The sequence below is a fragment of the Cyrtonyx montezumae genome, unplaced genomic scaffold (genome assembly GCF_038088225.1).
Source record: "Cyrtonyx montezumae isolate F1298 unplaced genomic scaffold, pur_monq_1.0 scaffold_1, whole genome shotgun sequence".
Lineage (NCBI taxonomy): Eukaryota > Metazoa > Chordata > Aves > Galliformes > Odontophoridae > Cyrtonyx > Cyrtonyx montezumae.
In genome coordinates this window covers 25,239,640-25,267,016 of record NW_027071825.1, presented here as the reverse complement: position 1 = coordinate 25,267,016, position 27,377 = coordinate 25,239,640, and the positions used below count along the sequence as shown (strand labels likewise).

The 27,377-nt window shown below is 50.4% G+C and overlaps 1 protein-coding gene across 1 annotated transcript in view; it reads right to left on the bottom strand.

The window, feature by feature from the left end:
- Positions 1-330: 330 nt before the first annotated feature.
- Positions 331-27,377, bottom strand: part of TNR (tenascin R) — a 48,598-nt gene continuing 21,551 nt past the window's right edge. The window contains exons 2-22 of the mRNA XM_065746826.1: positions 25,644-26,199; positions 23,274-23,750; positions 22,612-22,875; positions 21,650-21,765; positions 19,183-19,333; positions 16,719-16,988; positions 15,045-15,230; positions 12,941-13,030; positions 12,548-12,811; positions 11,660-11,926; positions 11,445-11,564; positions 10,822-10,965; positions 10,070-10,189; positions 9,655-9,798; positions 8,821-8,951; positions 7,794-7,926; positions 5,053-5,204; positions 3,884-3,980; positions 2,985-3,146; positions 1,546-1,709; positions 331-1,189 (exon numbers count right to left, since the gene is read on the bottom strand). Of these exons, the coding sequence (XP_065602898.1) occupies positions 1,070-1,189; positions 1,546-1,709; positions 2,985-3,146; positions 3,884-3,980; positions 5,053-5,204; positions 7,794-7,926; positions 8,821-8,951; positions 9,655-9,798; positions 10,070-10,189; positions 10,822-10,965; positions 11,445-11,564; positions 11,660-11,926; positions 12,548-12,811; positions 12,941-13,030; positions 15,045-15,230; positions 16,719-16,988; positions 19,183-19,333; positions 21,650-21,765; positions 22,612-22,875; positions 23,274-23,750; positions 25,644-26,139 (4,068 nt within the window). The 5' untranslated portion in view covers positions 26,140-26,199 and the 3' untranslated portion in view covers positions 331-1,069. The remainder of the gene's footprint in view (positions 1,190-1,545; positions 1,710-2,984; positions 3,147-3,883; positions 3,981-5,052; positions 5,205-7,793; positions 7,927-8,820; positions 8,952-9,654; positions 9,799-10,069; positions 10,190-10,821; positions 10,966-11,444; positions 11,565-11,659; positions 11,927-12,547; positions 12,812-12,940; positions 13,031-15,044; positions 15,231-16,718; positions 16,989-19,182; positions 19,334-21,649; positions 21,766-22,611; positions 22,876-23,273; positions 23,751-25,643; positions 26,200-27,377) is intronic.

Here is a 27,377-nt window from a genome sequence, read left to right as displayed (position 1 = left end):
AACAAAGGCTACCTGAAGTGTCTGTTCATCTTCCTTAAGATTAAGAGATATTAAGAATGTGAAGAGCGAACACATCTGTTCTTTCTATGGTCTCCAAGCACTCCAAAATTTAATGGGCCAAGTCTTCTTTTGAGGAGGGAAGCAGCTGATTTCCTGTGAGAAAAATGGTGATACCAAGGCACTGAGATTTGTGTCCCCCTTGTGATGGAAGCATGGAGGGATGGTGTAGAGGGAAGGCAATGGGACTTTCTCAGCATGCACTTGTCTTCCCCTGGCTGTGCTGTCATCATCTTCTGTGTGTGGGTCTCCGGACATGGCACAACACTGGCTTCATGCTGAGCTCTGGCTGTGTGATGGCTTTTTGGTTGCCAGTCCTTCTCTGTGGCTCTTTGGTTTGGGACCAGCAGCCTCTGTGAATGACATCATGGTGGCATAAAGAAATAGCAGAGGAAACAGACTCTAACGATGACTTCAAGACTTGAAAGGATTGATCTTTTTTTCTCCTCAGTCTCCTTTCTCTTTTTCTCTCTCTCAAGCTCAGCGTAACCCAAATGGATTGCCATGGGCTTGTAGTGTGACAAATGTTTGCCTGCTGAAGGATGGTATCTATGGGGGCTCGAGGCCTCCCTGCTGAGAAAGGACAGGGATGGGGAAGAGGTCAGGTGTCCCTTGCTGTGACTTGGGGTAGAAATGATGGCACCAAGGTCCCTGCTGGGGACGTTTCTGCCACGAGCCCTGTAACAAAAGTGTCAGACAGGGTTTGCTGGGGATTTCTAGGTCTTTTAACAAAAATATCAAAAAATCTGTCTGTCTCTTTCTCTTTCTTTTCATGTTAAGGGCTAGAGTATGGGGGCAGGGAGACTGGAAATTTGGTATTTCTCTGGGACAGATGCAAAGCAATGAGGTCTTTCCTTCCCCACAGCCTTTGCTTGTGCTGTGGTTCCCTCCAGGACTCGTGAGGGGCAGGTTGCTATCTCAGAGGAAGAGTAATTTTTTTTCCCCTTTTCATATTATAAAATACAAACAAATGACAGAAAAGGTCAGGTGGTGGGAGGGGAGTTCTGCTGGCTCAAAGCTGTAGGGACCGTCGCTTCCTCCCAGAGATGTTACGGTGGTTGTAAGGTCGCATCTTCATTTCCACAAAGGGGATGGAGAACTCGTGGCCTTTCCAATGGTACCAGTTAATTCCCTAGAAGGAGGACGAGGTAAAGGGTAAACGGTTAGGGTTTGGGGTAAAGAAAGACACGCACACACAAAGTGGAAGTGGGAGAGGAAGGAAACAAGCTTGGTTGCATAGAGAAACAAGAGGGAAAAACATGCTACAGAAAGAGCAAGAAACCCTTCTACTGCACTGGCTTGCTTGTTTTGTTTTGTTTATTCCCCCACTGCTCAAAGGCTCCTGGTGATACATTTTGTAGTGTAACCTAAGAGAACTCCATGGCAAATGACAATGTCAGTGACCCCCCGGGCCCCAGTGTGTGCTGTTGGTGTTGGTGACATGTCCAGAAGAAATGCTGCAGGGTCTCAGCCCAGCTCTGCCCTTACCTGACTGTGCCGGGACTCTCCGTACTTGCCATTGAGGTTGGTCCGGTGGCAGTTCTTATACCACCAGGCCCCCTTGTAGGACATGGCACAGTTGGTCACTGCCACGTCGTTGTCCCTGTCCTTGGTGGAGAAGGGGCGGCCCTGGTGATAGGTGAGGGAGTCCCCTGTGGAGAGAGATGCTGTTAAGGGGGATGGACAAATAAGCCTGCTTCTGGCTTGCGTGCCTCAGTGTTCGAGCCATCTGATCTTTCACGAGGAAATTTGGGTATTCTGTCAATCAACAGCTCGAACAGCTGAAGGCTGGTGGGATGGCGTGGGAATAGTGTTAGTTGGGATTACTCATGGTGGATTCATCTGAGGTCCTCTGCTTTGTTTTGGATCAGTGCAGACCATAGGAGATCATAGGGTTTGGAAGATGAAGCAGACCACATGTGTTTGGATCCCAATTTCTGTGTTTTGGAGATGAGTTAAAGCCCTGATTTCTTGGAGCCTGGATCTGCTGTGTACCTTCACGATTTTCGCACCCTCCTTCCCACCTGCTAACCAAAGGGACCTTCCCCTTCTAGGGGGGAAGGTCTAAACATTTTTCCCTTGAACCAAGATGCTTGCCCTTCTTTTTTCCCTCTGGATAAGAGGGAAAACCGGCCTTTCTGACCCCTTTTGGAAGGCATGTGATGTCTTATTCCACCAAACCCATGAGCCTGCTCTCCCCTCCCTACTAAGGGGAGAGAAACTCCCTTTGGAAGAAAGAGGAGTGCTGCATCAGTGCAGCTACGAAAATGGAAGGCAGAGAACTATGAAATTTGGGACTGCTCTTCTTCCCAAAGTGTGTAGTGAATGCTTTAAGCCATTTCAACACTCACAGGGGTGTTCATGGAGGCTTGCAGTCACTGGACTCTTCTATCCCAGCTTGAGGGGCTGTAGCTTTACCCCATCCCCTTCTTGGGTTAGAGACACCCATGTTCTCCTTCCTTCCTTACATGGTGGGCAAAGCTGAACGCTGCTGTGTCACAGGTGTGCCTGTGTCCTTACAAAAGTGGCTACCTTTGGCTCTGTGTGGGACAAAGATCTGCAGAGGATTTCAGATTTTTCCATTGCTGTAGGAGGGTGATAAACACACCCTGCAGCACAGCATCAATGGTGAGCTGCAATGATGTTCACTGAGATGACACCTCTGGTGGTTGACCTGATTATCTGAACACCAATGACTGTGATATTTAGTATATTATCCCTCATGGAAAATTCCCTCAGTCCCTAGTGGAACTTATCAGCCTGATTTACACACTGAACTGCAGGAAGGCAAAAAAAACTACGGGCTTGCATCCTGCCACTCCAGAAATGTAAGCTTTGATATTAGGATTTCCTTTACACCTTCAGACTGACCAGTCCCAGCATTTCCCTACTGCACCCCGAGGTGCCAGCTAGCCCTGAGACTGTACCAGAAGTGCCATTGTAGTCTCCTATCCGGAGCTTGTAGAGGCTTCGGGAGTCGCCGACGGAGAACTTGTCGTAGTAGGCATACGCTGCTTCCTGCCCATCCCTCATGTCTATGCGCAGCTCGTAGCGTCCCTGTGATGTGATCTTGTGGATGTTGTCCAAGCCTGGGGACACAAGCAACAAGACATGCAGTGACATGCAACACCTGGATCCACTACATCAGACAACCAAAAAACTCGGGGCAAGTAAAGTGTTTCTGGGAAATGAAAGCAAGATGAGACAGTAGAGGGCAGCTTCTGGTTAAGCCTTATCTCTGCTGCCACTGGTGGTATCTAAGCTCTCGATCTCCACTCAAGTTTCACATCCCCTGTGGCTCTGAGAGGTGAGTTTGTGTCCCAGACTCATATTCTGAGCACTGCCAAAGCTGGGAATGATCATCTGTGGAGCTCTGGTTCTTCCCATGTAGCGTACCCATCACTGATTTCTGCTGTCAAGCTGTTTAAGAGCCAGAACATCCTTATGCTGCAGGGCTGGCCTCGGTTCTCTCTCAGAGAATGCTCTGTTTCAGAGCTCTGACAGATCTACCTCCACTCCTTTCCTGCTTTGGGCAACTGGCTTACTGGCTACGGCTAGCAGAGGTTCTTGAGAAGTTGTGCTGGTAACTGTATTGTTCACCAACACCTCTAGTCATCCAAAAGAAGGTGCTGACCCATGAAGGTGCCTGGCCTGGGAACAGCAAACTGGGAATCTTCATGACATGCTTTTATGTCACCCAAAAGTGTGACTTCCAAGTGCAAAGTGCAGGGAATGAACAAGGGAAGGAAAACAGCCTGGAGAGATTGCAGAGGAGAGGAGCTCAAGTTTGACTCTTTGGTGCAAGACCAACGGTGAAAGATCTTACCCAGCCAAAACTCGTCCTCCAAATTCCCAAAGCCAACCCTGTAGTCTGCCCATTTTCGGAAGAAATCGGTCAGCCCATTCTGCCGCCTTTGGAAGACCTGCAGGGGGGAAACCAGGGAAAACTGTGAGAGGTGGGATGACCTGGTCAGGCTTTGGGACACGTGGCCTGGAGAATACTCTGCTCTGTCATAGTGCCTTTCAGTGGAGAAAATGGCGATATCCATCTGGTTAATGTTAATTGCAGTTGTGCCACTGATTCACATGCAAATGGATCAGCTGAAGACAAGTTAAAAGAGGTGGGCAGCAATGTTATAATAGACCTAGGAGGAAAGATTCAGCCTTCAGTCTTCATGCTGTACCCAGTGTGTGGTTTCTCTGGTTTTCTAGCATTTCTAGATTTGGTGTTGGCTTGGCTCTTTTGTGATACCCAACGGGACGCTTTGAAGCAGAGTGAGATGGAGGGAAAATTCTTGGCTAAAAAAATAGCCGTGCTAGAACTCAGCATTTAAGAAACCCCTTTTTAATTTTTTTATTTTTTCTTGTTTGGACTATACATCCATTGGGGTTTTATGTAATACATGCAAGTGAGTGTTAGAGACAAAAACAAACATCCAAGTGCCAGAGCACTGCTTCCCTAAGTGGCCAGTCCATCTAAGTAACGACAAGTGGCAGTGGTGCAATTCAATAGCAAAACAGGGATTTGCCTCTAAAATGCTCCAGTGCAGATTCAATCTGGGTGATGCCTGACACCCTCCTATTGCAGACAGTGTGAATCATTCCCTATGAAAGCTAGTAGACATTAATTTCATTTCTACAACAATAAATCAGCTTCAAATTTACTCTCAGATTTTTCTCTCCAAAAGCACTGCAAACATGTCAAATAAATCAAAGGCCATTTCTCCAAGTGTAACTATTATTACTGGAGTGTGAGCCATTCCCTGTGGTGTGGGAAATGAGGCATGCAATATTAAGCTGGTGTGGAGCTTGGCTTTGCTGGCAGGATGGGATGGGGCTCCTCAGTGATGGGGACAGAGTGCAGGGGGTCTACACTAGGTGAGCTGGGCAAGGAGATACATGTCTCAAGGGGCTGCTGTCCCCTTGAGGAGGGTCTCAATACTGTGGGGCTACTCTAGGAGCTTTGTTGGGGCCAGGGGTGTCACAGCAACTCACAATCCAGCCACCGCCATCCGTGCTCATGTCACAGAACACCTGCACCCTCTGGCTGAGCTCCCCATTGATGGAGATGGTGTAGACACCACTCAGCGTGTCTCCGTTCATCAAGTGCTGGGCACAGTCCTGAGGGTTGGCAAAGACACGGCCACCTACAAAAGGAAACAAAAAAAAAATCCAAATTTTGGCAGGCAAACAACTTTTCCATGTGGTTGCCATCTGTATGGGAACTGCTGAATCACAGCCTGAACCACTGATTGGTCACCTGAGGTGAGCACCGAGTCAGCCATGGGGCCACAGGTGAAGGTGATATACCTGTGTGAGTGGAAGGGGTGGAGCCTGGCTCCACCTCTCCCAAACCCCATTTAAGGGCTGACCACCACCAGGGAAGGATCTCTTCTTGGAGATCCTTCCCATGTGGAGTCCCCTGTGAGCCTTGTCATCATAAAGGTGAGCCATCTTCTCTTTTGTATTATCTGTATACTGTTTATATAGAACTACTTAAAATATACCATCCTCTATACTATCTCCTTGTGGAGTACCATCATTGGGAGTTATTTACCTTACACCATCCAACAAGGGTCTAGCTTAGCTCGTGTGTCCTGAGTTTTTCTACAATGCAGCCGTGCCTGTGCATCCATCAGCAGCATCAGAGAATGCAATGAAGTCAATCTGTGTGTGCAGTAATAAATTTCCACACATCCTACACTGGAAAGATGCGTGGTAGTATTGTGGTGAGTGATGAGGAATGTCACGCCTTTGATCTTCTTTCCTCACCATCTCTGAAACCCTGGGGTTTAAGCTGTTACTGGCATATTTGGACAGCTGTGAAAACACCTAAACCTGTTCTCCTCTTTGGACTGCCAACTCTAAAGTAAGTTTTATGACTTTACTGATTCCAGGGGAGTTCTCCTGATAGTTCTCCTGATCCATGTCCTTGTAAATGATGTCAGACTTGTGCTGCAGTGATGGTCGAGCAAATGGAGCAGGAATTGAGTCGCATGAGACGTTGGAGATGGGGCAGTGTGAGGCCTGTGGCCATGCTCCACGTGTCTTACAGTGAAGACACCTCTCATTTGGAGGCTGGAGTTCGAGAGAGCCCCAACTTTGGGGTCTCAGCAGCATGGGGGTTCATTTTCTTTCTCATTTAGCAGAAGGGAGAATAGCACTTTTATTCCCCGTTGCTCAAATGGCTGAATGCAAAGAAGTCCAAGTGCACGTTGGCTTTCAAGAGTGGTTTGAAAGAAGACCTTGAGGGAGTGTGAAGGATGTGCCATGTTCTTCTATCCCAACTGCACAGCCCCATTGGAGAGGCAGGACAGGCAGTTCCAACTGCCTTTGCCAAACCCTTTTGGCCTGAAGACCCAAAGTTGTCAAGTTGTCACTTTTTATAAATACTGAAGCTCCCCTATTTCTTCCTCTCTCCGCAGAGCGTAGCACAAGTTCTGGTGAGACAGTGTTTACATTTTATAGCATTCAACAATGTAAATTACTTCAAAGGCATCCACTCCATGCTCCCCTGGGCTCTGTGGAGATTAGTTGTTTCTTAATTCATATTCATATCTTAAAGAACCAAGCAGACCTTGACAGACATTTCAAACCACTATAAATTATGAATACCGTATCTGTTTCTTCCTTTTGTCCCATCTGTATACAACTCCCTGAGAACCTTATGCAAACATGAAACAAAGAAATGGAGCTATTAATATGTCAGAGGGAGCAGAAGAACCCTGGGATGTGTACTGTGAACATAAAAAAGCAAAACATTTTAAATTAAGCTTGATATATATATTTTTTTCCTTCTTTTTCTTTCTCCTCTTCCTTAGGTGGGATAGGTTGGGAGAAATATTGGTGTAAGTAGTTTCTATTCTTTTTTGAAAGCAGGTGAAGGGATCTTTGCATGTAACCAGGATGGGGAAGCGTATCCTCAGCAAACTGAGAACTCTCTTCATTGAACAGGCAGTGCAGATGGAGTGAATTTCTGTGCCAGGATATGGGCTTCATCTTTGGGACTGTGAGTGCTTCTGAAGCTCGGTGGAAATGGAATTACATTCAGCCCCAAACAAAATGCACGCTGGCCACTAAGTGTGCGGCTCTAATGCGAATGCCTGCCAAGGGTGGGGGCAGTAGGGATGTTTTCATTTTGCAAGCCTAACTCTGGGAGGGTTGCGGTGGCCATGGGCATCTACCAACCACTTGGTTTAGGAATAAAACCATTCTCATTGCCTCAGGAGACTGTGACTCATCTGGAAATAGATGGGGAAGGAATAATGCAGTCCTGCAGGCGTGTTGGCTGTGACTGTGCGGGTGGTTGGGGGGATGCACCCACTTGATTTTTATATGTGAAGTTGGGTCCTGTCTACAATGTGCAGGGCCCAGATGGGTCTTTCTCAGGTCACTCTAAGACTATATCTGTCGGTGCACTTTGTTAGCTTTTGTGTTCTTTCCTCTAATTATCCATTTGTGGGGTGGCAGGTACAAGGCAAAGGGCCTGTTAGAAATGCGAGGCTGTGGGGCCTAGTCTGAAGTTCAAAATCCCTCACCCTGCCCTGGAGATTGGTCAATCAGCAATTACCTTCTTCTAGCAAAGCAGCACCATGGGGCATCCACCTGTAGATCTTGGTGAAATGCTGCCTGAGGAAGAAAGCCCGTAAAAAAGGTGGTCCCTGCCTAGCAGCACAATGTATCCCTTATCACAATAATCCCCTGCCTGGCCTAGCAGATGTGGTATGGGTCCTCACCTGTGGTGAAGGTGGTGGAGATGAAGCCGCTCCGCATGGCGTTTTGGGCAGCCTGCAGGCGCACGGTGTACTCGGTGGTCTCTGAAAGACCCTCCAGGCGGATCCACGTGTCCTCAGCATCCACAATCAGCTCCTGAACATGGGTAGACAACAGATGAGAAAAACAATTGGGAGCCCAAAGAGCAAGCAAGGAGGGAAGGGAAGCCACAAGCTACTGCAGCCCTTGGCTGAGTCAGCATGGTGTCCAGCTTTGGGATGGTGCAGGTGAGAGCTCACTGCTTTGGACGCTGGAGGTTTAAATGCAGTCTGTGTGCTCTATTTACTGACATTGCTGGGATCTGCACGCCTTCAGCATGGGGCATGACGAATATCACGAGCATTGTAAGGAGCAGAGCTGGCCAAGACTGGTTATCAGCCAGCTTTGGCTCCATCAATCCCTGTCATGTTAATTTTTCTGGTCATCAGCTAATGCCACAGAGCATTAAGTGAACACCTCTGCAAAGCTGTTATCCTCTGGCTGCTGCAAGCCATTTGCACCAGGAAATGAGATGATTTGCAGTGACATAGTTCTGATAGTGTTTGTAGCAGTTTCTCCAGACAGACAGGTATGGACACACTGGTTAAATAATCAAATATATTGTATCGCAGGATTAATTAGCTGTCTGGACCTACCTTCCTCTTTGCAAGAAGGGCAAATCACCTTTCTAACATCTCCACTTGCTGGAAAATTTTCTCCTGCCTCGACTTGCGTGTGTGTTTCCCAAGTTGTGAACTTTGTCTGTTCCTTCAGACTTCCCAGATATATTGTCTTTGCCCAGACTTGCATATTTTGCCCTAGACAATCCTTTTCTGCTTTTTCCAATTGTTTAGTTGTGTAAGGCGAGTTTACTCCAGAGTGTAGTATGCCCTTCTGGTCTCCCTGGCCAAATGAGTATCGTTCTATTGGTTTTATGGGTTTCTTCTGCTCATTCCTCCATGGTTGAGTTGTTCCTGGACTCAACGAGCCCCTTTTCCCACGAGGACTCACCTTGCGACTTCCATCAGTTGATCTGTAGTTGAGGACGTAGTTCTCGATGTCTCCCACGGGAGGCACCCAGGAGAGCAGTGCACTCCGTCTGGTGACCTCGCTTGCAGTCAGGTTTGTTGGAGGATCCAAAACTGCAAGGTGGATAGGCACGAGGGAAGGACATGTCCTCACACTCAGCCATCCCACCTGCTCTAAGCTGATCCCTGAATATCTGGACTGGTATCCAACCCCACAGCCCCATGCTGCAGCCCGAAGACCATGCTCATCCCCAGTTTCCAGCCCTGACTTCCCATCTCCAGACTTGGACAGAGCTATGCAGACACTCCAAGTTCTCTGAAATGCATGTGATATGGGGTCTATCATGCTCCTTGCCATCGCAGAATGGTGGAGTTGGAAAGGACCACTGCAGATCACCTAGTTCAACCCTGTGCTAATGCAGTTTCCCTGGAGTAGGTCACACAGGGAAGTGTCTGGGTGGGTTTGAATATCTCCAGAGAAGAAGACTCTACAACCCACCTTGGTGGCCTGACCAGAGCCAGACTACGGCCTTGGGAAAAAAGACCTGGTCAAGGATCTTCTCAGGAAACTGAATCCAAGGGATATCAAGGAAAGATGTTGATAGGTGTTGGAAGAGAGAAAATGATGGTTGATGAGTACAGCAGTGGTAGTCTTGCCCTCATGTTGTGCCTAGCACTGGTATTTGGGTGGCCCTTTTAACACTTGGCCACTTCTATGTGGTCGTGTTTGTTACAAGAGCTTAGCATCAGCCTTTCTGATTTCTCTTCCTGGGGTGGATGACTGGTAAGGAGCAGGTAGGAGTGGGACTGTACGTACGGGTTGTGAAGTTGGTGCTGATGGTCTGGCTGGTGAGGGGCCCGTTGGTGGCATACATGGCGACCGTGTAGGTGGTGCTGGGCAGAAGGTTGCTCAGCTGGTACTCCTGGTTGATTCCATCCACCAGAATTGTTTCTCCTGCAACTGTAAGTCAAAAGAGATGTGTTAGGGTAGATGCCACAAGGCTGGGTAGTGGTACATGCCATGGGGTCTGTGGGATGAACTGGTGCCTGGGGGTGGGGCACAGCTCCGCCACCCACCAGCTACTCTCCTCCCAAGGCATGGGCTCCTCCACTGCTCCTTCCATGAAGGAAAACCAAGATCCCAGGTTTGGGGTGGGGGGGGGAAGATGGAAGTGAGCTTAGGTGGAGCCCTAGCAAATCTTGCTGCAGAAGGCTGTGGGGTTTCAGCACACCTGTGTGGTGGGTGAGGACGACAATGTAGCTCTCCACATCCATCAGCGGCGGGTTCCACTGCAGCAGTGCCTCGGTGGGGGTGATGTTGGTGGCAGTGACACCCAGCGGGGCATCCATAGCTGCACAGGGGACAGATTTGGAGAGTCAGGTGTGTTAAGGGGCTCCGGTCTAGGAGCTGGAAGGTCTTCCTGTGGCCCTGCCTCTCTTCACATTTACCTACAGATGAGATATTGCTGCCATAGCTGGAGAGCAGAGTGTTGTAGCTTGCTCTGCTCTTCTATCTGGGTTTGCTTTCCACCGTATTTCTGATACACAGTCTGGGGAGCTGAAGTTTTTTAGGTTTTGAGGAATCTGGGGATAGCAGAGGGTTTCATTCTTTCAACAGATGCTGTTCGTTTCAGGGCTTTGACACATATTTCCCTAGGGATTATTTTTGGAAGCCTGAACTTCCTTTAGGAAAGGTTGTTATGGTTGCCCTGCATCACATCTCTGCCCTCTCAGTGACTGGTACACAGATTTGTCACTCCCTCCGTGACAAGCCATGCATGTACAGGAAAAAGCTTTGCTTAGGCATACTTTGAAAGTCCCCAGTGGGTCCTTGTGAGTCTCACTCATCGTCTTAAGCTCACATCAGCATGCCATTAGGTTCCGCTTGCTCTTGGCTGCCTGATTGCCAAAAAGAGCAAGGGCTGCCAGCCCTTCCTCTGGACAGGACATGACTCACTGCCTGCCACCAGGAACCCCTTCCCACCTGTGTACGTGGTGATGGAGGCCACCTCACTCTCCTCCCGGCCCCGCACACTCTTCACTCCGATCTCGTACTTGGTGGCAGGCTGCAGAAGGCGGAGGGTGTACTCGGTGGCGTCATTGCCGATGGCCGTGCTGTCTGTCCTCCCTGCAGGGACAGAGCCAAGAGCTTTGGTGGCATGGCTGGCCCTGGCCCTACGTGCAGTGTTTGCCTAGGAGGGGATGGCAGTGCCACAGCTCAGGGCTGACATTGCAAACAAGTGTGTTTTGTGTCCATGAGTTGACACACATGTGCCCATCATTCTACTCGGCCTTTTCAGCATCATAGTCAAAAACTGGGCTCAAGGGTTGGAGAGGAGGGTGCAGGAGAAGAGCAGGTCGAGAGCTTGCTGTGCTGGCTGTGGTTTGGGTCACATTGTGGTGTAGGACTGACCTCTGCCCCCACTCCCCAGCACCAGCAGCTGCTGGTGCACCACATTTTCCCAAAGAGAAAAGAAAAGTAGGAGCAAAATGGGCTGAAGATGCTGGGACACTATTGAAGTCCTCTGCTTAACTTAGGACCAGCCCCATGTGCACCCTGGGGTATAGCATGGCAGGAGAGACTCTCCACAATGTCTAACTCCATACCTTCAGCGGCACGGTAGGATATTCTGTAGTGATCAAAGGCAGCAACAGGAGGGCTCCAGTAGATGACCATGGAGTCCTGGGTGATGTTGCCCACTCTGAGGTCCTTTGGTGCATCCATCCCTGATGGGACGGAGCAGAAAGCACAGCTGTGGGAGGCAGATCCACACGCCCTCCCTCCATCCACCTTCTTGATGGGTTCTCAGCCCAGTGGGTACCTGTGGTGATGGAGCCTGTGACAGGCTCAGAGCTGACTGCACCATGGACAGCCACCAGGGACACCAGGTACTCGGTGGATGGCCGCAGACCCGTCAGGCTGGCATGCCTGCGGGTGCCATCAAGTGCCAGCTGCTGTGCTGCCTCCTCATCCCGGGGGCTGTAGGTGAGGACCAGGCGGTCCGCAGGTGGGGAAGGATCGCTCCACGTGATGTTCACACTTGAGGATGTCAGCTGGGAGAAGTGCAGCTGAGTGATGGGCCGGACTCCTGTAGGCCAGAGAGGGGAGATGCAGCCCCCCACACACAGTCAGAAGCTCACAACCTCTTGCTCGTACCCCACGTTGTGCACTGGTGCTCATATGGGATATAAGGGAGGTGGCAAAGCCCTACATCTGGGTGCTCCAGTGGTCTGAATCTGTGCTGGGGTCAAGAGGCAGAACTGGAAAGGGGAAATGGTGTTTTCCTCAGTTCTAACATCTACAACCCCAGCCCCATGCTGTGGGTGGAGGGGACATTCTGCTACCATTGGGATGAGCTGTCTGCACTTGTCAACCATGATTTTTTTCACCCCAGAGGTACTCCTGAGGCCCCTCAAGGTCTGGATTCTCCTTTCTGCCCACTCAGACCACAGAGGACAGCACGTGCTGGCTTCCCTAACTCCTCCTTACGGGAACCTCCAGCCAAACATGTTCAGTGCCACCATCCAGAGAGTCAGGATTCCCACACTGGTAAGGCCATCATCCTTCACAGGTCCATGGACCTGCTCTGATATGGACGGATTACCCTGGATCTCTCATACCCATCCCTGTCTTGTGAGTTTAGGTACTGGGGAAGCGGTAATGGGGTAGTGTCCTGTGCCTGGCCCCATCTCCACTTTATTTTCTTTACCTGTGAAAGCATCCACGGTGGCCTCCAGGCTCTGCTGACGTCCCCTTTCAGCGATGATGGAGATGGTATACTCTGTCCCTGGCTCCAGCTCAGAGAGGGTGAGCTGCGACTCGTCACGGGGCACTGTCACCTCAGAGGCCATCCCCGAGGCAGGAGTGAAGGTGACACGGTAGTGGTCAATGGGACCCATGGCTTTGGTCCAGGACAGTGAGATGGATGTCTCCGTGGAAGCTGTCACCAGGAGGTCCCGGGGACTATCAAGCTCTGTGGGTTGGGTATTACAGATATTTGTCCCCATGCATGGGTTGACCCATGGAGGCTGTAGGAGCTGGGGGTGGGGGGGCATGGGATGAGGCTGTGTTTGGAGGCCAAATGCAATGGGGCTAGACTCACCAGTCCTGGCATTCATGGTTGCTGGCACGCTCTGCTGGCTGTCCATCACGGCCGAAATCCCAATGCCGTATTCTGTCCCTGGCACCAGATCTGCCAGATGGAGTAAAAGACACAGAGGTTCGTGAGGGTAGCGCCCAGCTTGGTGGTCTTGGAGAACGATCTCACTGCAGCTGGAGGAAGGGACACTCCTGAGTACCTCTAGAATCACCAACCCCCCTGCAGCTCAGCCACTCCACTGGATGCTGTAGAAAGCCTTTTTAAAAGGTCCCCAAATACCTTTGGACAGGGAAATGGGATTACTCTAGCTCAGAAATAACCAATTTTTAAAAGCTGTTACTGAGGCCTGCTGTAATTGCTGGCATCAAGACAGAAATTGTGTGTGAGCGAGAGGAAGCAAAATGAGATGGCAATGATAAAGTAGCTGTATTTGTTTCCGGAATGATTCAGCTTCAACTATTGTCGCAGGGTTGGTGTCTCGAAAAGCAATAAATTATGCAGAGTATATGAAATGGACATTAATTAGTAAATGCACAACCTAGCTGGGAGCTGACTCAAGCACGTTCCTCGAGGAGGATGTGTCCTTTGGTTCCTCCCACCCAGGAAGTGGGAAATGAGCTAATTGAGCTCATTTTGTCTGCACCTATTGCTGGTGGCTGCTCTATCTCTGTGGAGCATCTCCTGGGTCTGTCACTCCTGCTTGGCTTTTGACAACTTCATTTCTCTACTCCTCATGCTCAGTTGATCTTTCCCAATTGGGTCAGAGAAAGCCATAAACCTGAAGCCCAGCCTCTTCTCTCCCATCTTTTGGATAGGGAAAAATCACCAGTATTTCTGACAGCTCTGCAGATTCTCATCTTTGAAAAGAGACCTATGGGGCAGGGCAAGATTTGCTGTCTTTTTAACCTTAAATATTTGATAAGCTCTGCTTAGCACCTTTCCTCAACGCTATTCTTGGAGGCAGATGAAGGCTTTTATGTCATGGACCCCACCAGTTCCTCAGCAGCTGCAAATTTGCCCCAGCAGGCTGCTGGTGATGAAACCCTAGAGGAGAGGGCTACAGTGTGTGTGACAAATATTCAGAGAGGCTGTTTGCAGCAACCATGCCATCAGAAGAGGCTGTCCTCTCATCTGTCCCCTCCATCTCATCCTGAAAGGCAGCGAATTTCCTAGTGGACAGAGGACCAGCACCAGAACCCCTATCTCCTGCTGTCCTCTTCCATCTCCGTTCTATTTCCCCACTCAGGAGTGCAGCAGAAACTAACCCTACTGAATTCTTTCTTGCACAGCACATTTTTCAAGCTAACTGCACTAAATGTTCTCCTGCCCTCCAGCCTTTCTCATGACTCAATGCCTGTAACTTTGCATTAGACTTTCCCTCTGAACATGTTTGTTCCTATAGGCCCATATGGCAGAGTTGTCTGAGCCTGACACAACACGGGAGGACTTGGTGCCGTGCCATACTGAAGATCTAGATAAGTCTCAAGCTCAACGAATGATATCTTTTTGGTATGTAATTGGTTTTTTTTTTGTTTGCTTTTTGGTTTTTTGCCCCCAAAATGCCACCTGAGCTGCAGATCTGGCAGGCAACCAGCTGCAGCTGAAAAAGGAAAATAGATCTTGGATGGCTCCCCGTGGTGCTAATGCAAAGTGTGTTTGGGGACATTCCTGGTGAGGCTGGCAGGGGGGTGTGGTGGTGCTTGCAGAGCACGGTGGCATCCAAGAGCCAGACTGGACCATGCAATGTTGGAGAAACTTGCTTGCTATCCCTGGTTTTGCCTTTGCTTTGTGCTGATGAGGAAAAAGACAAAGAACTTGGGTAGAATACCATGTAGAGTATGAGTGTCCCAACAGGGGGGGAAAAAGTAAAAAGAGAAACAGTGTTTTTCTCTAGATCAACCTGAAGTTTCTTCCTCTCCCCAGTTCTCACTCCACCCCTTGCTAGCTCTGCTTTGGACTCTTGGGACAGCCTCACCAAAGGGCATCACTTGGCTCCCAGCTGAGCATCACCCAGACTCACAGAAGGAAAACCAGGGCAAGCTGGTTTGGGCTTGCAGGAAGAATGAGGATGAGTGTGAGGATAAAGATGAAGGTAGTGCAGACATACCTGAAAGAGTAGCCCGGGTGGTAGGGCCGGCATCCCGTGGCACCAGAACCTCGTGGTAGTGCTCTCCAGCGAGGGTGCTGTAGACCACCCTATAGCTGTGTGCCTCTGCCTCACTGTTGTCCCAGGTGAGCTCGAGGCTGGCGGGTGTCCGCGAGCCCACCCGTAGGTTCTTGGGGGCATCGATCTCTATGCAACACAAGGAAGAGTGGCATGGTCTCTCTGTGGTTGAACTAGATCTCAGAGATTTTAATTTTTGTATGATGCTATGGTCTCACCAGTTGGCTCTGGGAGCTGTGGCATGGCTGAGAGGTGTTGAGGGGACACAGGTGGCACATCCCCATCACTGGGACAACTGCTCTCCCCTCCCTTCTCGGCACAGACCTGGAGGTGCCACTCATTAACTCGACAAGACCAGTGCTATAAAGCCATCAAGCACTGGCCTGAACTTCTCCTAGAAGACTTTGAGCGTCTCTGCAGGCTCATTCATGCTCAGACACTGTCTGGACTGATCAAACATTTTATTAGTGCTGCAGAGGCTGCATGCCAAACCTGCTCAGATCTGCACCATAGCCTCCTGTGAGCAATGGGTTTGAGCAGGGTGGGCTCTGGCTGTGCAGGAGGCGGGCATTAATTCCTGCTCTGAGTTTGGGCTTAGGAGGGATTTTTATGTCATCTTTTAGAAACAGAGCAAGGAAGGCCAACTCAGCGAATAAATTGCAGTGAACATCTCATCCTATATATATATCTGCATAGATAGATACACACAATTCACACGCTGTGGTTATTGTAATAGGAGCCTAGTATCCACCAGTGATGTACATGACAAGTAATTTAGATGGCATAAAACAGCACTGATATACGCTCTCTACCTCCTCCTTTATGGCACGGTAAATTAAACCCGTTAGCTATCTGCAGGCTTAGCATTAATTAAAATTTTACTGACCAGTTAGGCTATTCATATAAGATATAAAATAAGATATCCATGTTTTTAACTGTGCTGCTTGATTGCTGAGTTTTCAGGCTCTCAGTGCTGAGCAGGTATGGGAACACTGCCTTAAACTCAGACCTCCCTGGTGCACACTGGTCTGTGGATGGCATTAAGGGTGAAAATTGCTGTTTTGGGGGTGGAATTGTTTAACCAGGAGAAGAGGAGGCTGAAGGGGGATCCCTTCACTCTCTGCAGCAATCCGACAAGAGATTGGTTGGACAGGGCCCTGGGCATCTGATCTGATGACTGATTTAGTGGTTGGCAACCCTGCCCATGGCAGGGGGCTGGAACTATATGATCTTTGGGTTCCCTTCCAGCCCAAGCCATTCTGCGATTCTATGATTCTGGGACAATTGCAGTGAAGTGGATGTTCATCACGTTTTGTGCTTGCCAAGGAAGAAATGGCCTCATGTTGCACCAGGGAAGGTTTAAGTTGGGCATTAGGAGCAATTTCTTCACAGTGAGGGTAGGCAAGCACTAGAACAGGCTTCCCGGGTCAGTGCAGAAGTCTCCATCCCCAGAGATACTCAAGAGACACATAGACACGGCGCTAAGGAGCACGTGTTAGCATAGGTGACTCGGTAGGTCAGGTTGACGGCTGGACCTGATCCTTCTAGAGGGTCTTTCCCACCCACCCACCACACCACTCTGCCGCATTCAGCCCCCTCGCCGGCTCCTCCAGCTACCTGTGGTGAACTGGGTGAGGGCCGGCTGGCTCTCGTTGGCGCCCCGTAGGGCGCTGACAGCAAGGTGGTAGCGGGCGCCGGGCCGCAGGGCCTGCAGGGAGTACTGGCTGAGGGGGGGCTGCAGGCGGAAGGTGGTCCTCCCGCCCTCCCCATCCGCCAGCCCGTACTTCAGCAGGATGGCGTCCACCCGGGCACGAGGCGGTGTCCACTCCACAAAGGCCACCGTGTCGGAGACGTCCCGCACCAGGATCTGCGTCGGGCCGTCGATGACTGCAGAGGGTGGGGGAAACGAGGGGTGGTTAATTTGGGAGAGTTGGATGGGGGAGGGTAGCAGGTATGGGGACACCAAGCTGCGAGTCAGCCCTCAGAGCAGTGGAAATTAGGAGTGGAGTGGCTGAGAGGCTCAACTCTTCCAACCTAAAGCACTCACAGGTCATGGTGGGTTCCAGTGCCTTATTCCAGACCCTCTACTTTCCTGACATCTGTCTTGAGCAGGGCATTGCGGATACACGCAATTTCTGCCCCTCTCAAGCTGAGTGTTGGTAACAATTCTTCTCTGTCTTATTTAGGAGCTATCTCCTAGAATAAAACTTCCTACATTTCTCTCTGGTCCGTTTTCTTTGCCCCTAGAGAACTCCTCGTACTTGGTGATGCATAGAAAAATGCAGTTTTCCTTTGTGCCCAGCTCTTCAAGCCATTCAAAATGCTTTTATCGATGGTCTCCTTCTTTCCACTCAATTTACTCTTTTCTGAGCCTTTCTATCATTGACAAAATTTATCAGCAATGATACTCTGTCTATTACGGCTCTTGAAAGGTGTTGACAACGTGTTAAATAACACAGGGCCAAGGACTGATCCAACCATCAAGAGCTGAAGAAGTTCTTCAGGCATGTTCCAGCACCAGTGCCAACTCCTGCTTTGTAGCTAAGCTGCAGGATCAGCTCTTGGAGCTGCCAACGTGTTAGCACTGGGGAGGGAGGAGAAAATGCAACTGCTCTGATGAAGCTTCATATCCAGCTGGGAGTGGGGCTATGAAGGCTGTCCACCACCAAACCTTCTCAGATAAAGGGGTTGTAGCTAAAGCATTCATACCAAGCATCTCCTGAGAGGTTGTTTAGGACATTTTTACTCTATTTTGCAGACAATTGGGCTCTCCTTCTCTGCATCCTCCAGTGCTCAGTCAAGGGAAATCACAGGCTCAGCCCAAGTGAGGGATGCTTTGAGTCCAGAGGGACCATCAGCATGGACAGGGGCTCCTGTGCTATGGCACTGCTGATGCACTGGCTGCCTGATTTATCTCTTCTGTGACCAAAAGGTGGTGAAAAAAAACACACTAGTCTTGTAATTTGAGCTGTGCTACTTGTCCTTTACACTACATATACTGGAAATGTCATGATGTAATAAGGATGTGGTGAAGGCTGTGCCCCAGGGTGGGAAATTCTGGGGGCTATGTGCAGGGGTGGGAAGGACGAAGAAGGTTAGAATAGACATGTGGGGGAATTGGGAGTAGTGGGGTGAGGTCTGAGGACAGAAGGGCAACAGAGGAGGAAAGGATTTCTGGGAAGAAGGGTATTTAGGTCGGAGCTGGGTGTCCAGCTTGGCCAAGGCTCATTCAAACCGTGCATCTCATGTTGGTGATGGAGAGAACAGCCCTGCTGAGCTTCCTTGCTAAAGTCAACAGCCTAGTTTGATGTACCAGCCTCTCTTTTTAAACTCTGACTTCCTAGGAAAAGGGAAAGGTTTTCCTTGACCAGGAGATGTCTCTGTTAAGCCGTGTCAAGCTGAGCAGGACTGTACTGAGGAAGCTCAGATCTGCAGCCAGAGAGGGGCTGCCTGGTGGAGGGACCATCCTGGCACCACCCCTTCCTCCCCAAAGCCCCTGATTAGCATCTCCCCGTGCTCTGCCCATTACCACATCCTCTTGGCGAGGAGGGGACTGCGTACTTCTACGCATGCCGAATTTCATCGCGCTGCTTCTGGCTCCCTGCCCCACTGCCTGATTTGCCTGAATGGGTGGGAGGACAGGGTGTTCAGCGGCACAAAAGCAGGTGGGAGCTTTAATGTGGAGGAGGTGAGTAGGCAGTGCACTTTCAGAGCTGTTTCTTGGGCACGTCCAACCTCCCAAATGTGCCTCGGGTGAGATTAACAGAGAAGAGGAATTCATGCAGCGATAGCATACAAACTGATCAGAGCCATGGCTCCCAACCCCATTAAACTCACAGTGCTTTCTGTGCTCGCAGCAGTATGTGAGGGAGAGGGGCAGAGTGTTGCAGGAAAACCCAGTGCACCTGTAGCTTGGGCATTTGGGTTGTGCTAAGCATCAAATAGTGATTGAAGAAAACCACTGTTGTGTATTTGATGCCCCAGCACCTTTCTAGCCCCAGCAGAAGTTGTGTTTGGAGCTGATTTTGCTATGGGGTGCTGAGGTTCTTGGGATGCGCTGCCCGGTGCCGGGCTCACTCACGGGTGGAGATGCTGTCGGAGGCTGGGGGGCTCCTGGCTTGGTCCTTCAGAGCCACCACGGTGACAGTGTACTCCTCACCTGGCTTCAGCCCTGTCTGGTTGAAGGTGGTGACGGTGCTGGGGAGCTGGGCGATCACACCGCCCTCGTTGTTCTGCCAGGGAGGGAGGAGAAAAGGCATCAGGAAGGAGGAATGGATTTAATGAAAAAACATAGAAAAAGCTTTTTTCTGGGGGTGTAGAGGCACTGCTGCATGGAAAAGTAATGACCCAGCCCTGTACCCCCCCATATCCTCGATGCATCATGTCTCATCATGGAGATGCAGGAGCCTGAGGCAAAGTCACCCACCAGATGTGGACTACCTGAGCTGTAGAGCTGGGAAGTGCTCCCGTTCCCTCTCCTGTCTCATACCTTGCTGTATTTTGCCATCTGCATATTTTCCAGAATAGAAAAGATAAAACCAAAGCCTCCTTTTGCCTGCACGGCTGCTACCCAGGTGCCAGGAGCTGTCTGTTTCATGCAGGGGTGAAACCATCATGTCTTTATTTTGGAACCCCCTCCTTTTAAAACATCCTGATTGAATTCATTATGCTTTCTGTTTTGTGCTCTGAAAAACAGGTAAGTCTTTTGAGCAACTGCAAATGTCACCTTCCCTGCCAGTGTTTGGACAATGGATCTTTTCTTGCTGCTGTCTTAACTAATAACGCACTAAACAAATCTGTGCACATAGCTCTCAATCCATATTCATCTCTTTTCCTCATTAAACAGGAAATCTTCCATTTTACCCATAAATTGCCATCTCACCATGCCTAATTTTCTTTTCCATGTCTGCCATCCCTCCAGCCTTTCCCCGATTGCCACGCAGAGCCATGCTCATTGCCCCACATACCCCTGCATTGCTTTCTCTTTCCTTTTTGCCTCTCCCCCAACGTGAGCAGATGTGCAGTAACTCCTGTACCTGGGGAGCAACTTGGGGGGTCAGGGGGCAGCTTGCACAAGAGGGAAGGTGTGCACTCCCCCTGAGGACACGGAGGACAAAATTAGTGTCCCCACACCCAGCTTTTGGAAAGGCTGCTTGACCTCGATTTGCAAGCCCACAGTGCAGGGGTTATTTGCTGTAACACTATATATTTTTTTCATGTCACTTCCTCTTGGGTTTTGCTTTTAATTGGGGTGCAGCAATGGTTTCGTGTCTGTCCGAGTGAGTGCAAGCACGGCTGCCAGGGGGACAGCACCCTCTGTCTTGTTTCAGGGGAAAAGCTGATGACACAGACTTGAGAAAGCCTAATTTCGGCAGCAGGAGCACAACTGCATCTTCACAACGCAAGACCGCTCGCTCGATGGACGGTACAAAAATATGAGCTGCAACTATTCCCATCCCTGAAAGCCTGCCCGAGGAACAGCCTTCCTTTTGTACTTCATCTCTTTGTTTCATTTCCAACATGTTTCTTGCTGGTTTTAAGCTTAAAAAAGGGAAACGGGAGCCAGCAGCTAGCTTCAGTGGGCTGGCTTGAGGAAAACCTATTGCTGATGTCCTTGTGGGAGAGACGCTTACTTCTGTACCACAGATTCCTCACCCCAAAACGTATCTATACCCATTTGTTTGCTTCGGGGTGGGGTTGCTGAGATTGATTCATGAGTATCAGTGAAATGCTTGAATGATGCACTATTTGTTTGCCACTGGACTGAAAGCTCCGGTGGTCTTTTCCTGGCATCTCCCTGTTTAGCAGCATTGTCTGTAATCTGTGTCATCTTTAAAGCCCCTTCCAACCTAAGCCATTCCATGATTCTATTACCCCATTTCATCCTGAAATACCACATTTTTGCATTCCATCCTCATGCCCTTGGTTTTGTAACCGCGGTACCCAAACTTTGTCTTCTGACACAATCTGTGGAGCAAAAATGGCACCAAGAGGCTTCCAGCCTTTTTTGGAAGTGAGTTATCTCAGGCCCCCAGCCCCCTCTTTTGTGCTTTGTCTCATGACACTTTGCCATTGAGAGCTGTTAAAACTCTGGGGCCAACTTCTACAGTTCCTACTGCCCAGAGCTGCCTGACTCCAGCGAGGATTTTGTACAAGGGAAAATGGCATAATTGAGCCCTTAATCAGCATTTCTTTTACTGCTGGGGATTGAAAGCCTCTTGTAAAGAGGCTCCATATACAATTGAAGCTATACTTATGGCTAAATGGTGTAGAAATTATGAATATAGATGAAATACTTGATGTACAATTTTTGTTACCGCATATGGAAAAGATGCGATATTTAGGGCAACACTTCCATCTCTTTCATCTTTTCTGGCACCGGTTCTACCTGTTCATCAATGTGATTAAAATGTCATGGCAGGAACTATCTGAGCACGTGGTTGGGCAAACTGGAGCCCTGACAGCTAATGGCTGGTCATTCGGATCTGGGCTTCTTGGGGTGCCATTGGGTGTACCCCCTGTGATGCCGTGCTGCGAGGTAACGGTACCTTAGGGATGAAGCTGATCTCCCAGCCATCGAAAGGGAAGGAGAAGGGCTCCCACTGCACCTCCACGGTCGTCTCTGTGATGGTCTTGAACTTCAGCCCCTGCGGCGTGGCCAAGTCTAGAAGGGACCAGGAGGTGGTGAGGGCTGGAGTGACCTCCCTGCAGCTATCGTGTTACTGGAGTGATGGAAATGGGGCTCTGCTGCTCTCTGTTATTGCCCTTTTGGGCTGGAGGGAGAGGAAGGGGATGCCCTCTGCTGTAATATCCCACTTCATTGCACCCAGTGACACTGCACCAACAGGGTGAGTGATGGGGTTGCAAGAGGGGTACTGGCATCACTTGTTTTCCTTGTGCTCTCTCCGCCTTTGATTTCCCAAGTGCTCTTTTTGGAGGCTGCTGTCACAGCCTGCTGTTCCCTTTTTCCTCAGGAACCAAGACCCTCATGGTGCACAGCAACATCCACTTGGGGAGCCCATCCAGAAACAGGAGCAGTACGTGTGACTGGTATGATGTATCACCAGAACCTACAATATTTTGGGCCTTGTCCTGGGGGCTTCAAGCAACCACTGAAATTTTCCTTGATTTTCAGCCTTTAAGGTTTCAATTCCAAACAGAGACTTCCTGGAGAGAGTGGAGTGATTTCCAGCTCTCTTTTATCCCCGTACAGATGTACTTATGGGTAAACATATCTCCAGTATTTTTTTCTGAAGGCTCAGTTTTCTGCAGACAGAAGATCTTACAGAAAATGTGAGCTAGCTTCAGAAAGCTGCACGACACTGTGGCAAGACAGTGTGTTATGTCAGGAAAGCCATCATAGGATAGGTCAAATATCAGATGGATGCACCACTACAGACTGCTGTGAATGTTCCTCGTTATTTGGGCCAGTGCTGTCTTCTGCAGCCATCTGAAGAGCCTCACTTCTGGTTATTGGGATGCCAAGCGACAAGTGCAGGCAGATACTTACTGGTTGTCACCTTGGTGGTGACAGGGCTGCTCAAGACATCGCTGATGACTGAGTAGACGCTGACGTTGTAGGCAATGCCTGGCTCCAGCTCTGTGATGGTGATGGTGCTCCAGTCCCCAGGCACTCGCTGCTGGAGCTGGGATCCCCCTGGCCCCGCTGGCTGGTATGATACCACGTACTCAGTGGCTGCTCCGGGGCTGTCCCACGCTAGCTCAATGGAGCCATCACTGATCCCTGTCACACGCAGGTTTTCGGGAGGAGCCACTGATGGGAAGAGAGAGTGAGAGTGTCAGGTTGTGCATTGCTTATCCTCTGGCTGTGGGTGAGGGAGTGTAGATCTGCTGGTAGGACATGGGTAAGGGCTCTTGACTGGGGGCCATGTGCTCACATGTTTTATTCTCCTGGCAAAGGAGGACCTGTTTGTATTGCCATTGTAACAATGGTTCACCACCATAATTTGGACAAAACTCAAGGGCTTTTTGCTTGCCTCCCAAACCTTTATGCATCTCTGGGGGACAGGAACATAGGGGAGGCAGTCAAACTATGGGACTCCACCAGCTATGGGTTCCTCCCAAGCTGTGTGGAGCTCCTGTGAGACTCTGGGGACTTCGTGTCCCTTCCTCATGCAATCAGGTCTGACTCCCCCCACACACCCCTGCTACCTGCAGAGCAGTCCTGCCCTCCGTAGCCATCCTCGCACACACAGAGGCCATCCTGGCAGACACCTCGACCACTGCAGGCGTTGGGACACCGCAGCCACCCGCAGTCCTCTCCGGCGTAGCCCTCCTCGCACACGCAGGTACCATTGTCACAGTGTCCCCTTCCTGAGCAATCACGGGGGCAGCGGGGCTGAGAGCAGTCCTCCCCACCGAAGCCCTCCTCGCAGATGCACTCTCCATCCACGCAGAGCCCACGGGAGCCGCAGCCGTTGGGGCAGCGGAGCTGGGAGCAGTCCTCGCCGCCATAGTCATTGTCGCAGACACACTGACCCTCCAGGCAGACCCCTCGGCTGGAGCAGCCCCGAGGGCAGCGTGGCTCCGAGCAGTTGCTCCCTGCCCAGCCCTCGCTGCAGACGCAGCGGCACGACTCCAGGCTGAAGTTCCCGTGGCCGCTGCACGGTAAGGTGTAATCCAGGCGTCCTGCAAAACGACGTGGGATGGGCGGTCAGAGCCCGGTGTGGGGTCTGTGAATGGAGGGCCAAGTGGGAGGGATGGTCCTCCCTATGGCTGAGCTCTCCTGCCTTGTGGGAGTTGGTGGCTTTGGGGCTGGCTGAGGCACAGTTTCAGTATGGGTCATACTGGGGCTCAGAGTAGGTGCACTCCTGGCTGTGGACCTGCTGGATGCCAGAGCTCCCTTTAGTTTCTCTGTGGTTCCCATGGGAAAAAGCCCTCCTTGGCCAGCCCCTCTGCACTAACCCCAACTCAGTGGGCACTGCTGTCTCCTCTCCACGCATAGTTTCATTGTACAGTTGAGTGATCCCAATATTATGTCCCAGTATTACAGCCAAAGGCATAATATTCATCCCTATCCCGGTGACTCCAGCTGAGATGGGGCCATTGGTTTGCAGATGAGATTGGGCACACTAGGGCTGTGGGAAGGCAGGGAGAAACTGCCACTTCTTGTGATGTCCCCACTTTGCTCAGCAGGGCTCCCCTGGGGTGAGGAGGGGCTCATGGGGATGAGCACACCCATTGCTCTGATGCTGCCAATCCTTCCATATTTTGCCCCATGACATGGACCTGCTGCTTCAGCTTTGGGTTTACACCAGCCTGTCTAATTCTTTCCTTGCTGACTTTGCCTGCTCTTCCTCATAGGAAACAAGGGGGGAGTGGAACACTTCCACAGTGCTGCCTCCAACCCTTAGGAAGCCTCTGCACCAGGAAGACTTTCTTCCCCCCTAACTGAACCTCTCATCCCAGGTGAGTCATCTGGATGATAGATGCTCCTGTAGCAAGGCTTAGTTGCATGCTAAGCCAGACAGACTGGTTTGGGCTCCTTTGCAGGATGCTTCCCCCAGAAACCGCAAGCATTGGGAATGGTGATCGGGTTCTCTTCAGATCTCAGCCTCTAGTTAAGTTATCAAACGAGGAGAGAGGATGCTTGTAGGTGAGCTGTAAAACAGCTCTTTCCTTGGGGAAGTGCCTCAGGCTGTGGGGTAGGGATCCTGCTCTCATTTGAAGTGCACTGAATTGAAAGCATCTTGGGTAAAATGAATGTAATTACTCCAGTTTTACCTCAGCACGCATCTGCGGTCCGAGTGAAGAATCCAACTAGTGATAAATGTTTAATGGGACCAGCTACATATGTTGCAAGCAACCCAAATTGTTCCATCAGTGTTTCAAATGAATTCCTTTAAATCAGGTTTTTCCCACTGCTCTTCCTACTCGATTTTAACCCTTTCCACGCACACAGTCGTGGAAAACAGCCTCTAACCCAAACCTTTCAGAGCCCACATTTTTATCACATTATCTCACTATCATGGAGGGACTGAGCTGTACCTTTACTGGAGAAACCCTGATGGAGGCTCTGAGAACTTCACCAGTGTCTTAGTTTCAGCTGATAAGAACTGTTTTCTTCAGAGTGTCTGCGATGATGCTGTGTTTTGTTTCTGGGAGAATGCTGATAACACACTGATGTTTATAGCTGCTGCTAAGCAGTGCTGTGCGGAGCCGTGGCCATTCTCAGCAAAGGGCCCAAGGAGCTGGGAGGGAACAGAATGGGAAGTTCACCCTGCTCACCCCTTACCAGCCACAGTTTAAATGGGATTTTAGCTCTGCCTGATGGATACACTTCCGTTTATGGGGTTTTCAAAACAAGTGGGCTTTGGGAGCTCAAGTTACTGAATCCCTTCCAGGGAGTTCCCTGCTTCGGAGGCCCTAAGCTGGGCTTTTCTGTAATGGCACAGCTGTGACAGCATGGCTGAACAGAGATTTTCCTCTGTGACTACTCTGAGTGGCATTACCAGCTCTGTATTTATTTCACCTGCTTGAGCCCTGAGTCCCCAACAAGAGCTAACAGCATGGCATTACTACCTGTGGCTGCATTTTCTTGGCAGCAATTGGAGTTGCATTGGTCCCGGAGCATGGAGACCTCCCTCTCCAGCATCTCAATCCTGCTCAGCAGCTCCTGCAGGGACGGGAGGGAGGTGGAGCACTTACAGGCCTGCTTGGGCAAGTTTATCCTGTGGGTGAAGGTGACCTGGCTCTCGCTGTCGGAGGTCTGCTCCGTGTACTCCGCCAGCCTGTCGTCTTCTGAACTCACCTCCTCAGCTGAAGACCTGAGCATGGAGGAGCAGCAGCTGTCCAAGGGGACGTTGATGTTGTAGATGTGGTGGAAGACCATGGGCTGCTCTTTGGTGGGTGGGCTGCAGTTGGCTAGGCCCCCCTCCCCATCCACTGCTGGCCTCTCGGCTGGCTCTGTTGTCACCTCCAGCCGGCACTCGAACGGCTTCAGGACAGCACCCAGCAGCAGCAAGTTGAAGCTGATGAGCACGTTTCTCAGGACAGGGTTTTCACTGTCAGTCCCCATTTTCTTGGGAGAAAGAAGAGCCTTCTAAGCCAACCTTGGTTGGCCAAGTGCAAGGAGGACCTGTGGACAAAGAGGAAACAGAGTCAGTGTTAGACCTGACGCTGCACTCAGGTTAGTGAGGCGAGTTGTCCAGAGAGATGTGGGGCCATCTTGATACATGCACAGTCCCGTTGGCCTCAGTAGAGCCCAAAGCAGCCCCAGGAGGGGACCAGGGCTGGGGCCAGAAGATGGGCCTTCTCCAGAGCATGCTCCAAGCATTCTGTCTCCAGCCATCAAACAATGACAGGAGCAGATTCTCATTCCTATAGTATTTTTAAAGGTTACAGCTGATTTGGTACTAACAAAACCCCACGTGCCTGTGTTTCCAGCAGAAATACCCCATATGGCAACTTCATTCAGTGCAACATCAGCACAGGGCATAGAGCATAAGGGGTTAAAGCATGGGTGCCAGCAATGTGAGGGTGATGACAACGCATGGGTGAAAATGCCACATCCCTACTCTCCTCTGGACACCTCCACAGGCACACATGGTGCCCCAGAGGCTGAGCCTGAGGTTGCTAAGCTTCTTCCAGTAGCTATAGGAACAGCAGCCTCAGCGCAAAACACGGTTAAATTACACCATGCAGGCTTGAGCTCCTTTAGGTTTGTGCTCCAAGCAGACAAATCCCTTGTGATCAAGTGGCTTCACCTCCTACCCATGCTCTGGATTGCAGGTTAAAGTTGCTTTGATCTGAAAATAAATAACTTCTCATTTCTGTATCAATTGCAAGTCCCCAGGTACCAATCTGGACTCCAAGGACACGATTATCTTCAGCCAGAAACCACCAGTGTCAGCTCACTTGTGCTGGGGATGGATTTGATCCCACTCATCTTGCTGGGACTACTGTGTGCTGACCAGTGCTGGAAACCAACTGGTTTCCAATGAGGAGTCACTGCCTGATTGGTGTCAGGATAGAGCCACTGGACAGGCAAGCCTGGGACTGCAATTGCATTGCTCCCATCATTTGGAGGTCAGTGGTCCCCAGTATGGATGGGATCAGCCACTGGGACTCTCATAGTATCTTGTTTGTCCAGGACTGCCCTGGGAGAGGGATGGACAAGATCTGCTCCCACTAGGATGAGACCTGTCTCGAGGAGCCAATGTCCTTGTGCAGGGTCAGTCTGGTCTCCTCCAAGCCAGGGAGTGTGGGTTTTTGGAGACAGGAGAGGATAGTGGTGTGCTGCTCGGCCGTGGTCTG